Genomic DNA, 16,862 nt, shown 5'->3' on the forward strand with positions numbered 1-16,862 from the left:
CACATGTTGGAGGACCTTCCTTTAAAATACAAACCTAGGCCGGGCGCGGTGGCTCAAGCCTGTAATCCCAGCACTTTGGGAGGCCGAGACGGGCGGATCACGAGGTCAGGAGATCGAGACCATCCTGGCTAACACGGTGAAACCCCGTCTCTACTAAAAAATACAAAAAACTAGCCGGGCGAGGTGGCGGGCGCCTGTAGTCCCAGCTACTCGGGAGGCTGAGGCAGGAGAATGGCGTAAACCCAGGAGGCGGAGCTTGCAGTGAGCTGAGATCTGGCCACTGCACTCCAGCCTGGGCCACAGAGCGAAACTCCGTCTCAAAAAATAAATAAATAAATAAATAAAATAAAATAAAATACAAACCAAGAACTGAACTTAATGATCTTAATGGTTCTTTTGAACAATAACAGTCTAGGATCTTTTTTTTTTTTTTCCTGTGATGATTTTTGAATGCTTTTGTGTGGAACCACATGCATCATAACAGATATAAATCCGTGAAAGTATAACAGTTAAATACTAGATCTTACTTTTTCAGGTTTTGATTTCTCATCTAAACTTTCCAATGCTTTGTCAGTGAAGCAAACTAACTCACATTGACTAGCCTGCTCTTCTTTAGCAAACCCTTCAAATAAATGCCTCATTTCCTCCTCACCACTGTCATTTTAGATTGGCCAGACGGTTGTTACTTACCTTTTAAGAAGGAGGAGACAGGTGGCAGGGCGTGGTGGCTCACACCTGTAATCACAGCACTTTGGGGGGCCATGTCAGGCAGATCATGAGGTCAGGAGATCGAGACCATCCTGGCTAACATGGTGAAACCCCATCTCTACTAAAAATACAAAAAATTAGTCGGGCATGGTGGCAGGCACCTGTAGTCCCAGCTACTCAGGAGGCTGAGGCAGGAGAATGGTGTGAACCTGGGAGTGGAGCTGGCAGTGAGCTAAGATGGCGCCACTGCACTCCAGCCTGGGTGACAGAGCAAGACTCTGTCTCAAAAAAAAAAAAAAGAATGAGGAGACAGGTTGAACCAGGTGGGGTGACTTGCCCAAGGTCATTTAAGTATTGGAGATAGAATTAAAATTTAGGTATTTGAATTCTAGAGTGTTTTTGTATGATACCATCCTGACTATACATCTCAAAACAAAGTTTAAAGTTTTCTTTGATTTATTCATAGGAGTGAGCTAGAGAAACCCATACCATGTAGATATACATAGTAGATATTGGTCAAATGTTACTTGATTTTAAATCTCATTTTCTCATGTCTCTTGTAACATTTTGTCTAGTAGGACCTTTTTGTGGTTTGTGGTCATTTTAGCCATTACATCTACTGTCATACCATCACTGCAACCCAGAAATGGGGTGATGGGGTTATTAACTAGTTAAACACAATCTAAAGGAAAATTTTAGAGATAGTTAAGATTGATGACGGAGTTCTTGTCCACCTCCTATTGTATCGAGGGAATGAACTAATATTTACTGAAGGCCTCCTCCGCAACAAACTCCTGTAAATGATTTACGTAAATGTGTCACATTTAATCCACACAACAAACCAATGGTGTGGGTATTTATAAAGGAGGTATCTGAGGCACAGTGAGGCTAAATAACTTGACCAAATATACACATTTATTAAGTGCAAAGCCAGGATTTGACATTCAACTCCATCTGAACTCAAAGCACTATGTCTTCCCCACTGTATTGGTAAGTGAAAGTAAGAAGATAACTCAAAGATGTAGAATTATAATCTGGAATTGGAATTTACTTCCATTGATAAACCATTTGAAAATTGCAGCTCCAACGCATTGGGAGATGGAAAGAAAGCTAGTGAGCAATTATTTATTGCCTTTGTGTCATGCTCCTACAGTTTGCTCCTCCTTATCTCCTTATCTGTGGTCAGAGTAGATAGCATGGAGGTTTTATGCCCATGCTACAGATTTTCAGAGACCTCAAGGTCAGAAAGCTGGTTTATGGCAGCATGTGAATATAGACGGACTTACACAGATTAGAAAATTGAGAAGTTGAGGGCAGGAGAAAATTCTGGATAGAAGAGAACATGGGATCGGGAGTGAGAAAACCTGGGTCCTAGACCTGATTTCATTGCTTACTGGCAGTGTGAATGTGGGGGATAATAACACTTACTTTATAAGGGCTGAGGAAATTAAATAAAATAGCATATGGGAAAGGGTATTGATGATGGTTAGTCACCATAAAACTGGTAGTTGTTATTCAGGATACAGGAAGAGTTTCAAGAGACAGGACATTTGGTATAACATTATATACAACCAATGGTTTAAGGAGGACAATGTAGAAGAGGTTGTGGATTTGCACTTCGGAGGTCATTGTTGACAGACCTTGTAAATAGATGAGGGTAGGAACCAGATTCCTGGGCTTTAAGTAAGAAGAGGGATAGTCCAATAGGCCAGTTATATATCTGGCTGTGAAAGAGGAAAAGAAAATCTGAGTACCTTTGAGAGTCAAAGGTTATTTCCAGATAAAGAAACCTAGTGGACTTCATCATTCTCTTTTAGATAACTGCTGGGAAGAAGTTGGGTGATTGTAACACCCTCCACATTGACACAGAACTGTAATCGGGAGCCCAGGGAAAGTGCATATTTTTTGAAGGAGTAGGCAAGAGGATATTCTCTAGAGTACCAGTTTCCAACTGTTGTCCACATTTATGGACCAAGAACATAAAAGAAACATTGCTCAGCTCTAACCTGAAGTTATGTAGAACAAACATTGTTCTGAGTTCAACTAGATGATTTTTCTTTCATAGCTGGGGTGGACATTATGTTACCTGCAGGGAGTAAGTCACTGAAGGACCCTGAAGGTAGAGCCTCAAAAAAACACCCTTTGATCTTCCTCCTAAAAAAAAATGGGAGAAATTGGAAAAATTCATCATAGAAACACAAAAATATGGAGAAGTAGGAAAAAGGAGAAGAAGGAAAGAAATGCAGCATAGGAAATAATATTATGTAGACTGAAATGAAGAATGTTAAGAATATTTGAACAAAGTTTGAACCAGATGAAATGTAACAGGCAGAAACAGAAGTAGGAGAATTTTTGGACTGATTTAAGTTGGTCTCTTGTGACTTTTATGACTTTCCACCAGGAAGAGTAGTGATTAAGAATGTGCACTCTGCTTTTAAAAATTGAGAAAGAAGGCTGCATGCAGTGGCTTATGCCTATAGTCCCAATACTTTGTGAGGCCAAGACAGGAGGATTGCTTGAGGCTGAGAGTTTGAGACCAGCCTGGGCAACATAGGGAGACCCTATCTCTACTAAAAATTAAAAGATTACTGAGGTGTTGTGGCATGTGTCTGTAGTCCTCGCTACTTGGGAGACTGAGGTGGGAGGATCACTTGAGCCTGGTAGTTTAAAGAAATCAAATCAATAATTAATAATCTTCCAAAACAGAAAGCACCAGGTTCAGATGGGTTCACTGGTGAATTCTACCAGATATTTAAGGAAGAAATATCAATTCTCTATAATCTATTTTAGAAGATAGAAGAAGAGGGCATACTTTCCAACTCATTTTATGAGGCCAGCATTATTCTTGTGCTAAAACCAAAAAACAATACACATAAAAGAAAATTAAGACAAATATTTCTCATGAACATATATGTAGAAATCTTAAACAAAATATTAGCAAATTGAATCCAACAGCATATAGATAGAATTATACATCATGACTAAGTGGTATTTATCTCAGGTATGCAAGGCAGGTTCAACATGTGAAAATCAGTTAATCCGTCACATTGACAGACTATGAAAGAAAAATCACATGATCATACCAATAGATACAGAAAAAGCATTTGACAAAATCCAACATCAATTTATGATAAAAACTCTCAGTAAACTAGGAATAGAGGGGAAACTTTTTCAGTTTGTTAACAAATGCCTACAAAAAACCCTGCAGCTAACGTCATCTGTAATGGTGAGAAACTTGAAGTTTTCCCACTAGGACCAGGAACAAGGAAAGAATGTTCTTCTCACCACTCCTTTTCAATATTGTATTATAAGCACTAACTAATGCCATAAGACAAGAAAAGGAAATAAAATTTATACAGATGAGAAGAAAGAAAGAAACTTGTTTTGGTTCTCAGATGACATGAATATCTATGTATATAATCCAAATGAATTGACAAAAAACCTCCTGGAACTAATAAAAAACTATAACAAGGCTGTAGGATACAAAGTTAATATACAAAAGTCAATCACTTTTCTATATAACAGCAATGAACAAGTGGAATTTGAAGTTTAAAACACAACACCATTTACCTTAGCACCCCAAAAATGCAATACTTAGGTACAAGTCTAACAAAATACGTACCAGATTTATATGAGAAAATCAACAAAACTGATGAACAAAATCAAAGAACAAAATAAATGGAGAGAGATTCTATGTTCACAGATAGGAAGACTCCTTATTGTGAAGATGTCGGTTATTTCTAATTTGCTCTATAAATTCACTGCAATCCCAAGCAAAATATCAGAAGTCATTTGTGGATATCAACAAACTGATTTTAAAGTTAAATGGGCAGGCAAAAGACCAGAATAGCCAGCAAAATATTGAAGGAGAACAAAATTGGAGGACTGATACTCCTCAACTTCAAGACTTACTATAAAACTACACTAGTCAACATAGTGTGGGACTGGTGGAAAAATAAAAGACAAATAGATCAGTGAATCGGAATAGAGAGCCCGGAAATAGACCAACATAAATATGGTCAACTGATCTTTGATAGAGGAGCAAAGACAATACAATGGAGCAAAGATGATCTTTTCAACAAATAGTGCTGTAACAATTAGACATACACATGCAAAAAAAATGAATCTAAACACAGACCTTATGCCCTTCACAAAATTGTACTCAAAATGGACCATAGATCTAAATGTAAAATACAAAACCATAAGACTCCTAAAACATAAGAGAAAACCTAGATAACTTTGGATATGGTGATGACTTTTTAGCTGCAACACCAAAGACATGATTCATGAAAGAAATAATTGGTAAGCTGTACTTCATTAAAATTAAAAACATTGCTCTGTGAAAGACAATTTTAAGAGAATTAGAAGCCAAGCCACAGACTGGGAGAAAATATTTGCAAAAGACACATCTGATAAAATATACAAAAAAACCTCTTAAAACTCAACAAGAAAAACACAAACAACCCAATTAAAAAATGAGTGAAAGACCTCATCAGACAGCTCTCCAAAGAAGATATACAGATAGCAAGTAGGGATATAAAAATATATTCTTGGGCTGGGCACGGTGGCTCACACCTGTAATCCCAGCACTTTGGGAGGCTGAGGCAGGTGAATCACCTGAGGTCAGGAGTTCAAGACCAGTCTGGCCAACATGGGGAAACCCCATTTCTACTAAAGTTACAAAAATTAGCTGGACATGTCCTATGTCAACAGGCATCAGGAAAATGGAAACTAAGACAACAATGAAATATCACTTCACGCCTATCACACTGACCAAAATCTGGACAGCACCAAATGCCGATGAGAACGTGGAGCAACTCTTATTCATTGCAGGTGGGAATGCAAAATGGTACAGCCACTTTGGAAGACAGTTTGGCAGTTTCTTACAAAACTGTACATACTCTTACCATTCAGCACAACAGTCATGCTTCTTTCTATTTACCCAAAGGCATTAAAAAAAAACTTATGTTGACATAAAAACCCGCACACGGATGGTTATAGCATCTTTATTAATAATTGCCAAAACTTGGAAGCAACCAAGATGTCCTTCAGTAAATGAATAGACAAATAAACTGTGGCACAAACAGACAGTAGAATATTATTCAGCACTGAAAAGAACTATCAAGTCATGAAAAGACATGAAGGAAACTTAAATTCATATTACTAAGTCAAAGAATCCAATCTGAACAGACTACATGCTATATAATTTTACGTATATGACATTCTGGAAAAGGCAAAACTGTGGAGACTATAAAAAGATTAGTGGTTGGCAGGGGATATGAATAGGTGGAACACAGAGGAGTTTGGGGCAGTGAAAATACTCTGTATGATACTGTAACAATGTTATACATTTGTCCAAACCCACAGAATGTACAACTGAATGCTAATGTAAAGTATGGATTTTTTAGTGATAATGATGTATCAGAGTAGTTTCATTAATTCTAAAAAATGTAGCACTCTGGTGAGGGATGTTGATAAGGGGGAGGCTATGCGTGTATAGGGGCAGGGTATATATGCAAACTTTCTGTAACCTCTGTTCAGTTTTTTTGTGAACCTGAAACTCAAAAATATTTAAAGCCAAATGAAGCTAATGTACTAAGCCATGAATCAAGTTTGTGGAATAACCCCAAATAGAGGAACAATTCCAAGTGTTTTAAAAACATAGTAATTTGGGTGCATATTTCAAGGGGCTGCATTCTAAGGATAAAAGAACTACAAAGAAAAAAATTGTAAAGTTTTAAGTAATTATATAGTTAGTGGTAATGCTGGTATTTGGTTACTATTGAGTATGTACTGCAGGAAAGTGCAAGTGAATATTTATATTGTTGTTATTGAATATTGGGATATTTGGCATGAAAGAAAGGAGATTCAGCTGTAAATTGATTAGGTTAAGTAAAAACTGTAGCCCTGGATTTATTTAAAGGTATTAATTTGAACCATATGAAATTGCTGTTTCTCTAGTCAAAAACCATTGAATCTTGGCAACTGAATAGGGTTCAACATAATGCCAGCGTGACCTATCAATGTATTTTGTCTCTTAGAAAATCATGTATTTCCTGGTTCTGTCCTTTGAAATGTTCTAGAAACAAGAGCCAATCTCATAGCTATTTGCATGCTTCTTGATTCTTGGACCCAGATTTGAGTGACCAGTGTTACCTGGTGTACCCAGACTTCCCAGTTTCAGCACCCAAATTTCACATCCCAGGAAACTCCTCAGTTTCAGGAAAACCAGGATGATTGGCCACCTTCACCCAGATTATGGTATCTAATTACCATTTCCCATGAAAATGAACCAGGGCCTTTGGGACAATTGGCTGATTCCATATCTGGTGCATGGAATGCATTAAAATAAGCCTTGAATATCTTGTTTTACCACATAACAAGAAAGCTATCAAAAAGACGTACTATGATGGTACCAACAGGACTCAGGAGCCACTCTGAAGAGGTTCCCTCTGGCCAAAAATAAGACAATTGGAACATCAATAAGAATAACAACTTCAGTAGATTGAAACACATCAGTTGTGCTCAGTTCATGAGTTCATAACGGTACTAAAAACAAATTTAAAAACTCATTGGTCATCTCTAGAGAATGCTTGGGAGCTAACTCATTATTTTGAAAAAACAGTAAAGAAAGAGAAGAATCAAACACTGTTTTTCCTTTATAAACTGAACCTCAGAGTAACCACATTGTTGATGGGGGCAGTTTATCTTTATGTGAAGATTGTAGTTAGTAAAGAAGGAATGATAGACTAAACCACTCTGCAAACCCTTGATGAAATTATGGCTCTAGACAATGATCTTCAATGGCATTGACATCATGAAAAGAAAAGCAACCAGGCATTGTATGCCACCTGAGGAAAGTATACAAACACTACTTGGGGAGTATTATTGCCAAAAAAAATCTGAATTCTGCTACTAAAGAAGGGAAAATGATGTTCAGGGGCACCTATCAGTTTCTTCTCAAATCTGACCAATAGGTGACTGCCTATTTGTTCCAACACACCTGTGTTCTTAATAAAAGGAAAGTGTGATCGTATTCTTATTTATTCATTCATTTTCTCTCTCTCTTCCTCCTCTCCCTTCCTTTCCCGTCCTTTCCCATATCCATGTCACATTTGCTCTTAGTGACCCCTCCCCAATCCTTTAGCAGTGCATTGTGAACTCTGATTTTGGATTTTCAATAGCTGGATAGAGTTTACCTCGTGAACATACCACAGTTTTTTGTGAAAACAAGGGGCTGCTGTGAAAACAACTTAGGTTATTTTTGCCTTATGGTATACTAAGTAAGGCTGCAGTAAATATCTTTGTGCCTTTTTAGGGGGAGAAGAAGGGCACACCATTGGTAGTTTCCCCAGGATGACATCTTAGAAATGGAATTGCAGAGTCACAAAATATTAATAGAGATACCAATAACATCTACTCAATAGGTTAATGACAATATATAACAGCTGTTCTTGAGTGCAACTACCCTATGAGATAAGTATATTTATTAGTCCCATGTATAGTTACCCTAGGAGAAAATGGAGGCACTGAGAGGTTAAGGCACTTGCCCAACATTGTAATGACTTAGTGAGACTATAGTCACATGACTTAGTACAATGCCTAGATGCTTCATGATAAATATTTTTAAGGCTTATTATATACAACTGCCAGAGTTGCCCTACCAAACACAATGCCAAGTTCTGCTTCCACTGGCAGTATGAAATGGTCAGAAACAAACCTTCTAGTGGAACATTTGCTTCTTTTATTAAATAACACAGGGTCTGGAATGTATCAAGCTTGTGCATATAAGTTTGTTTAGAAATAGTCGAATCTTGTTATTCATAGTAGTTCTACAGAGTCAAGTTAACACTGAAGTAGCAAGTACTGAAGTAATGTTCCTGGGGGAAATACAGGGGTAGGTTCCTGTAAGCCTCTAGTCATAACATTTTTGTTAATGATCTGTTTATAACCTTGTTTTATGTGTGTTTTGTTTGAATAAACCTTAATATATAGTGTTGATTTATTAACATTAAACTCATAGCCAACAGCACTATAACTCATGCCTAAGTGAAGCTTATCTAATACACCTATTTTCTCTGCAAGGCACATCACAGCCTTCTTGCACTTAGGAACTCTTGTCAGCACTTCAACACTATACTTTGGGACCATTTAAAATAGTGAAATCACCAACAAAAAAGCATAAAAATGCAAAATCATGGCACTAAATAGACTGCACATAGGACACTTGTTAGCAGTGTAAGAACTGAAACAAGAAGGCAGAGCTTCACTTTTTTCCACGTCTGCTGGGAATCTGCTTATTGGATGACTCAAAAGTTTTCATCACTGTTCTTATGTCTGAGAATGACTGCTATGGGTATTGATTTGTGGACTACAGATACATTTCAGCAAATAAGCAAATTGCAAGGTGGAATCTGCAAATAATGAGGATCCATTTTGATCAGTTCAACTAGTTGAATTTCTTTTCTTTTTTTATAGGTTATTCAAGAAACAGATATGGACTTATACCTGTACCATTAGCAGTAATTGTAACATGTGTTGTGCTGCATGTGCATGGTATGTATGTTTTTTAAAACAAAATAATTTTCAAACTTGCATTGGTTTTCCAAAGGCCAGAAAATAGTTTAAGGATGAAAATAAAGTTTGAAATTTTAGATATTTGAAAAGAAACAAAAACTCTTTTGCTTTACGTGTGTGGGACTGCTGAGCATGCTAGGTTCCTCCAAAGACCCTACATTATCTCAAGGTAGAATGAATCCTTGGGCCACAGAGAGCTTTACAGGCCTGGGAACACAGCCTGGACCTGTTGCATAGTCTTCTTTTACCTGTGATCTGCTTCAAAATATAGTTAAACTTCTGGTCTTCAAGTCGGAGTTTGCTAAAGACTTCTTTAGGCTGCCACCTTTGTAATTTTCATGTCATATGCCACGAATGGGGCTCCCAGGTAGGAAAGGAGTTTTGGTTGAGTTAAGTGACTTGTGTAATACAAGTAATCGCGCTTCTATTACTTCCTGAGCCTTTCTCAGTCCCCCAGCGATCTTGGGCCAGTCACACAGCTTGGAGAATTTGTTCCCAGCCTGTTCATTCCTGGTAATGAGTAATCCCTCTCAAATCCCAAAGGACAGAGAGCAGGCTGTAAATCTGAAGAGTAGATATTCTTGATGCCACAGCAGTTTCCATATCAGCCTTCACCAAAAAGAAATAGACCAGACAGAGAATGCCAAAAAGTAAACTTTCTACAAGTGATAGCATCTAGGACCCATTATGTCTTGAATCAAGTTTGTAAACTAGTTTCGGTTTTCCTAGACCTGCACTGTTCAGTGTAGTAGCCAATTAGCCACATGTGATTATTTAAATATAGAATTTAAAATGAAATACCATTAAATTTAAGATTCATTCCTCAGTTGCACTAATCACCTTTCAGGTACTCAATACCTACATCTGGCTAGTGGCTACCATACTGGATAGCCCAGATAAGGAATAATCCTATCATTGCAGAAAGTTTTCTTGGTCGTTGCAGACCTAGACTATTTTGGGATATCAGTGCTAAATATAATTTCCTGAAAATAACATTTTCATATTATAAGTTGTAAATACCATGAAAATCCATCCCTAAGTAATAGATTATCAATCAGTTGACTTTCCACTAAACAGTATTATAACAATCAGCTGAAGAAAGTTTTCAGCTATTACCCAGTGCATAAAATATTTTGGGAGCTCAAATTTTTAAAAAATCTATTTTAATCCCCAAATAGCAGTATAATAGTTAATTATCTCCTGAACAGGTTGGTTCTAGAATCCAAAATCATTTTCCACTCAGATCTAATTGTTGTTGTAGATCTCAATTAAAGGACTAACCCAGGATGTCTGAACTAAAGAGAGGTGGCACTGAGTTTCCATAGAACTTCAAAACAATTGGATTTAACTTAACAACAAAAAAAAGTTCATTCAGTATACAGAAAATTACTCCCATGGTCAGTACTGTTAGCCCCAGATAATCTGAAAAAATTTGTTCTTAAAAAAAAATTGGAGGCCAGGCATAGTGGCTCATGCCTGTAATCCCAGCACATTGAGAGGTTGAGGTGGGTGCATCACTTGAGCCCAGGAGTTTGAGACCAGCCTGGACAACATGGTGAAACACTATCTCTACAAAAAATTACAAAAATTAGCCAGGCATGGGGGTGCATGCCTGTAGTCCTAGCTATTCAGGAGCCTGAGGCGGGAGGGAGGCAGAGGTTGCAGTGAGCTGAGATTGTGCCACTGCACTCCAGCCTGGGTGGTGGAGTGAGACCCTGTCTCAAAAAACAAACAAAAAAACTCAGCAAGCATCTCAACCTTTAAGCAACCTTAATGTCATTAATTGGGAAACAGTGAGACGTTTGGCATGGAACCTTCAGAAGAGGAAAGAGTTGAATGAAAACAGCTCCAGCTGCCTAGTTGTAGTTGACAGACAACTTTATAAGCTCTAGTCAACCCTATTGACTAGGCTTCTGGACCACTAGCATACTTCTAGGGTAGGGCGGATGCCTACTGTGGGCAGGAAAGCAATGCATGCGTGTGTGGGAGCACTGTCTTGATGTCTGAAATAGTAGCCATGAGCTACATGTGGCTATGGAGCACTTCAAATGTGGGAGTCCAAATTATCATGTGCTGTGAGTATAAAATAATAAGTTTCTAAGACCGTGTGTGAAAGAATGTAAAATATCTCATTAGAAAATGTTTATATTGAGTACATGTGGAAATAATTTTATATTTGTGGCAGATTGTGTTAAATAAAATATTAAAAATTACCTTTTTCTTCTTACTTTGTAATGTGGTTACCAAAAATTTTAAATTGCTTATGTGGCTTGCATTATATTTCTATTGGACAGCACTGGTCCAACCCATTCTAGCCTTCCCTGCATCTTCAGCCTTATGCATAAGGTAAAATTAGCTATTTTGCCAACAGTTTTTGCATTTGGTTTTCTATCATGTTCTGACCAATTTTGAGCAACTCTTTGGACCAGCTCTGTAGCCAATTTGATTTAAGCATACAGGATAGCAGGAAATCCCAGGGTGATGGGGCTCTGGCTTAGTTTTCCATATTTAGGCCTCTAATAGGCAGTCAGTAACCCCACATTTCAGCTTTTCTTTTCAGTTCTTTAATTGAGAAGACAATTTATTCATTTTTAGGTACTTGGAAATGTGACAGAAAACCAGACAGAAGCAAGTAAGTACCCTGCAAGCTGTGCACTGTGTGCTAGAACAACAGCAGCCCTGCTGTAGGTGCCCATTACTTGGGAAGCCAGATTCTACTCATCTGTTGGTTGCCTTGTACAGTAATAAGAAGTAACATCAGCAGATATACGAACCATAGTGTATTAAGTACCAGCTGTGTACCATGCACTGCACTAGCTAATCTCTGCATGTCATCTCCTGGAACCCTCTCAATGAACCTTGCAGGAGGAGTATCCTACCCCTTGCTTAGAGACAGTGTACATGAGATTCGTAGAAGTCAAGTGAGATATCAAGGTCACATTTCTAGTAAGTGTTGGGCTGGGATTTAAATCTAAGTCTTTGGACTCCAAGAGTTATACTGTTAACCACTACAATACACTCCCTCCACCTCCCATTCTAGGAAAAGTTGGATCAGGGATACGGTTGACTTCAGGAGCCAGGGTCAGAGGTGGGCCTGTAGTCACAAATAAAAGATAGGACACAAACATAATTAACAGCAATGTTGGTTTAGTAAACTGCCATAGGATGCTCCAGGAGGCCCCCTCCTAGCAGATCCCACTGGTGGTCAGGAGGCAGAAGCACAAGCTGGGTGTTGAGGAATGAGGGGAAGAGTTAAGGCCCAGGGTGTGAAGGACAGAAGAAGAAGTAGCAAGCCATCCTCTTTGGAGCAGCGAGTGTTGAGGCGTTGGAGAAAGATGGTGCTGGGCCGGCAGGTTGGGCCAGGCTGAGACTTTGAGAGAGGCTTTGGGTCATTCTTTGGGGAGAACCGCAGAGTTTTCTAGCAGAACTATGCTTTAGTAAGATCACTCTGCTGGCAAAGCATGGGACAAATTAATAGGAGATGAGATGAGGACACTGGTTAGTAGAGTAATGAAATAATACAGCCAAGCAGAGAAGAGGGGCTAAGTCGGGGTGATGGTGGCAGAACTGAATACGCAGAGCTAGGTTTGAGAGAAACAGCAGAGGTCCTGTTAGCAAAACTTTCATCTGGCAGTGTAGGCTCTGGTGCCAAACCCCCTGGTTCAGATGCCAGCTCCATTTCTCACAGGCCTTGGACAAGTCACTTAAATTCTCAGTGCTTTGGTTGTCTTCTGTGGAAAATGGGCATAATGATAATATAGAAATGACAATGATAGCATAGATAATAACACAGAAATAACTGTATCAAAATATAGTAATATAAGTAAAATGCTTACAATAGTGGCTGGCTCGTAATATTGTTCAATAAATGTTAGCCATTATGATGATTGTTACTATTATTTTTCAAGAAAAATAAAAGTGACAGGACCAAGTGTCCCAGAGGAGTCACACAGGAATCTTGCTTGGGAAGGAAAATTGTGAAATTTTGCTTTGACAAGTTGATTTTGGGGTGCTGGTGTATTACCTGGGTAGTGATGTCCATGTACAGAATTGGAGATGTGGGTTTCAGGCTAGAGTTACAGATTGGGGCCCCTCTTCATCTGGGCAGTAATTGATGCCATGAACACCTGAGGTCACTAAGAAAGAAAAACCAGATGCCCTAGGGTGATGGGAAAAAGCAGAGGAGGCAGGACTGGGGAAGCAAAGTCCAGGATCAGAGCCAGGGTAGCCCTATGTTAGAGACTTGAGGAAGGAGGCTACATGTTAAAGTTGCAAAGACAAGGAGGTAGGCGAGGGGTTAAGAGCTTTGGTTTTGTTGAGTCAGTTGCTGTGGTCAGTGCAGGGATGAAGGGAGGGTGGCTAAGCAGCAGCAAGGGCCTAGGTGAGGTGGGATTGATGGATGGGCCACAAGGTGTCCTTTCTCCTCAGCTGCCAGGTGGAACAGTGCAGGAGAAACAAGCTGTGGCAGGAGGCCTGGAGGCAAGGGAGTCCAAGGGGCAGCTCAGTCAGCCACAGGCCCAAGCTGGGAGGACCCAAGGCCATGAGGGGTTGATGGGCTGGGAGGCCAGGCAGAGAGGAACAAAGTAGCTGGAGATGAGGTGAGGTGGGAGAGGTAGGGACCTCCAGGCTTGTGGTCAGAGGAGGGCATTTCAGATCTGAGCAATATGCATGAGCCCCAGTGAGAGTGCTAGAGCCAAGTCAGGTCTCTGCTGAGATCTAGGTTACAGTGGAGGGGAACTCTGAGTGGTTGGGGGAGGCAAAGCCACCACCACCAATGATGGGGGTAGGGGGACATCATCCAGGGCCATGGGGAAAGGCAATGGGCATTCCAGAACTCATTCCTTCATCTGTTCCTTTCATCACAACAAACATTATGGAGATTAGGCGATACCAGGCACTGTGCGAGTTAATAGGGTGGGGTCAGAGTACCCAGCGAGGCTAGACATTGTGTGGGATTCAGAGAAAGCATGTAATAGGGTTCCTCCCACAAGAAGCTTGTGGCCACACCAGGGAGAGAGAATGGATGCACGTGAGCATAAGAAACTCTTAGAAGGACTTAGGCAGGAAGCACAGGTGATAGGCAGAATGTGTGATACGATGGTGAGGGCTGAGCAACCAACACAGGGTAGTTGAAGAGGCCAGAATAATCAGAAAAGCTTTGGAGGGGGTAGGATGTGACCTACATTTTCAGAATGAGAGTGGAGTAGAAAAGCCTTTCCAGGTGGGATAAACAGCAGAGGCAAATACATGAGAGGGAATTAAATCTGTTGTGATTTATTTGATAGTAAGATTGACCTGTCTGGCATCGAGTTGAAGTAGAGGCAAAAGACACTGAATATTTGCAAGGAGGTCCTTGGAATGGAGTGATATGGAAATAGGCAGCCATTGTAGGTTCTTAAGCAGGAACATTTTGCATGAAAAGCACTGCTTTGGAATGAGGAGTCTAGAAAGGTAACACTGACCTCCCTAAGGTGACATTCTAGGGAGAGACCTGAGTATTTGGGGCTGAGATTGAGAGAAGAGCTTACTTTCTTGGTATATTTTTATGTACTATTCAAATTCTGCATCGTGTGTTTACTGCCTATTTAATAATCAGTTTTAAACTTAAAGAACCCACCGTGGCAGCAGGGGGAATTCCCTAAGCTCAGTTACTAAAGGGTTATGAAGCTGGGTGTGGTAGCACACACCTGTAGTCTCAGCTACTTGGGAGGCTGAGGTGGGAGGATTACTTGAGCTTAGGAGTTAGTGGGAGGATTTCTTGAACCCAGGAGTTAGAGACCAGCCTGGGCATCCAAAAAATTAAGTTAAATTAAAATGTTGAAAGGTTCTGTATATGGTGGAGATGGAGGGGATCGGGGGAGGAGATGAGAAAGGGGCAAGCATAACCAGGAACAAATGCGATATTTCTCCAGCTGCATGAGGGCAGGACCAGGAAGAACTAAACCCAATTAGGAACAACAGAGGACAGATGAGTAGATAGCAGACACCTGACGGGAAATGACCACGCCACACTTCTCACCCCGGCAGTTCAACGTAGGCAATTTCTGAGTGCCCTGGTATTTTTTGTGTAAGTGTCTAGAAAATAGATCACAAAATCAGCCAAATTAAAAAGGAAACAGGGAGTCCTATTTCTCCGAGAAGAATGATTTACAGGTGGGATCTCAGGCAGGAGCCAAGCTGGAGAAGCAGGCTTGATTCCTTCTAGTGGGTAAGGAGACTGCTGGGAGAGGGCAGGGGAGCAGAGACTGGCAAAAAGCTGTCCCAGCAAGAATCTTGTGCCTGCCAACCTGGTTTAAAAACATTTCCCACTGTCTTTATCCCCCTCAGAAAGTCACACCACGCATTTCATGTTCTGTGAGGCTCCCAAGGAGGGAAACTTATAGTTTGCTCTCCTTTACCTCACCCCTGTGACCCCAGCACTAATTTCTCATGAATTCTTGTTACTGATGAGATACAAATGTTTGGGGAGCTCTGGCCTGGTCTGATTTTGAGCTCCATGGAAATACGCAGACCATGGGGGAGAAGGCTAGGAAATGGACTCGGTTTGAGGGCTTGCTCAAGGATGTGGTTTTGGTTTTTGGCGGATTTACTCCAAGACAGCCAGAGATTGTTCTGTCATTGCCACAGAGGTGACTAAAGAGGAAGATAAGTTTGAGGTAGGAAGAAAACCATCCCCAGGAGTTTCATGCAGCGAAGAAGGAAGTAGCTGTTAGAAATGGGTGACAGTTTACATAGGGGTCTAACAGTCTCAGCTCTGTTTTTCAGTCTTTCAGTTAGAGAGTCGGCGGGAGGAGCCTTGGGGCTGCTATTGAGTGCAGCATCCTGAAGGCTGTTCTTCAGGTGGGACTCAGACTACCATCCCAAGAGCACTCAAGGCGGTTCTTCCTCCATCCCTGCTCCCTAGCTCCCTTGGCTTTGATGATTTTATTACAAAAGGGCTATTCACATTGGAATAGGAGGGTAATGAAGACTCCTGGTCTGCAGCCCAGATTTACTGCATTTTACAAGTTAATAATATGAATTTTTTTTTTTTTGTAGCTCCAATTGATTGGTAACAGAAGATGAAGACAACAGCATAACAACTAAATTATTTTGAAAACTAAAAAACCATCTGATTTCTCATTTGAGTATTACAATTTTGGAAGAACTGTTGGAAATGTAACTTGAAGCAGCTATTTTTTTTTTAAGAAGAAATACCCACTAACAAAGAACATGCATTAGTTTCAAGTGTCATCAACCTATTATATGACTGGGTGCTTGCTTTTTTGTCAGTAAATTGTTTTTATCGATGCTGTGGAAACTTTTGTAAATACATGTAAATATGTACATAAGTGACTAGGTGGTTTTTCTATTGTTTTCCTAAGATAGAAAAATAAGGGTCACATACCCTTTTAAAATCTATACTCTTTCTCCCTTGCTTTAGGGGAAAAATAATTCATTATAGGGTCATTCATGGAGTGAGGGAGAAAAGTACTGTCCCTCATTGGGTTCCACTGCGGTAGGTAGGAGGCAAGTGAACACATGGGTCTTTACTTCTGCTGCTTTTGAAAAGACCAGATCACCACCATCCAGTGCAG

The 16,862-nt window shown here is 40.0% G+C and overlaps 1 protein-coding gene across 2 annotated transcripts in view; it reads left to right on the top strand.

The window, feature by feature from the left end:
- The window catches only part of CD58 (CD58 molecule), a 59,157-nt gene extending 42,541 nt beyond the window's left edge, over window positions 1-16,616 (top strand). Inside the window, exons 4-6 of one of the 2 annotated variants that reach the window (XM_033199082.1) lie at window positions 9,187-9,264; window positions 11,881-11,917; window positions 16,324-16,616. In XM_033199082.1, the coding sequence (XP_033054973.1) occupies window positions 9,187-9,264; window positions 11,881-11,917; window positions 16,324-16,333 (125 nt within the window). In that variant the 3' untranslated portion in view covers window positions 16,334-16,616. The remainder of the gene's footprint in view (window positions 1-9,186; window positions 9,265-11,880; window positions 11,918-16,323) is intronic. The other variant, XM_033199083.1, reaches the window with a different exon arrangement.
- Window positions 16,617-16,862: the final 246 nt, after the last annotated feature.

The sequence above is a fragment of the Trachypithecus francoisi genome, unplaced genomic scaffold (assembly GCF_009764315.1).
Source record: "Trachypithecus francoisi isolate TF-2019V2 unplaced genomic scaffold, Tfra_2.0 Lachesis_group5, whole genome shotgun sequence".
NCBI lineage: Eukaryota > Metazoa > Chordata > Mammalia > Primates > Cercopithecidae > Trachypithecus > Trachypithecus francoisi.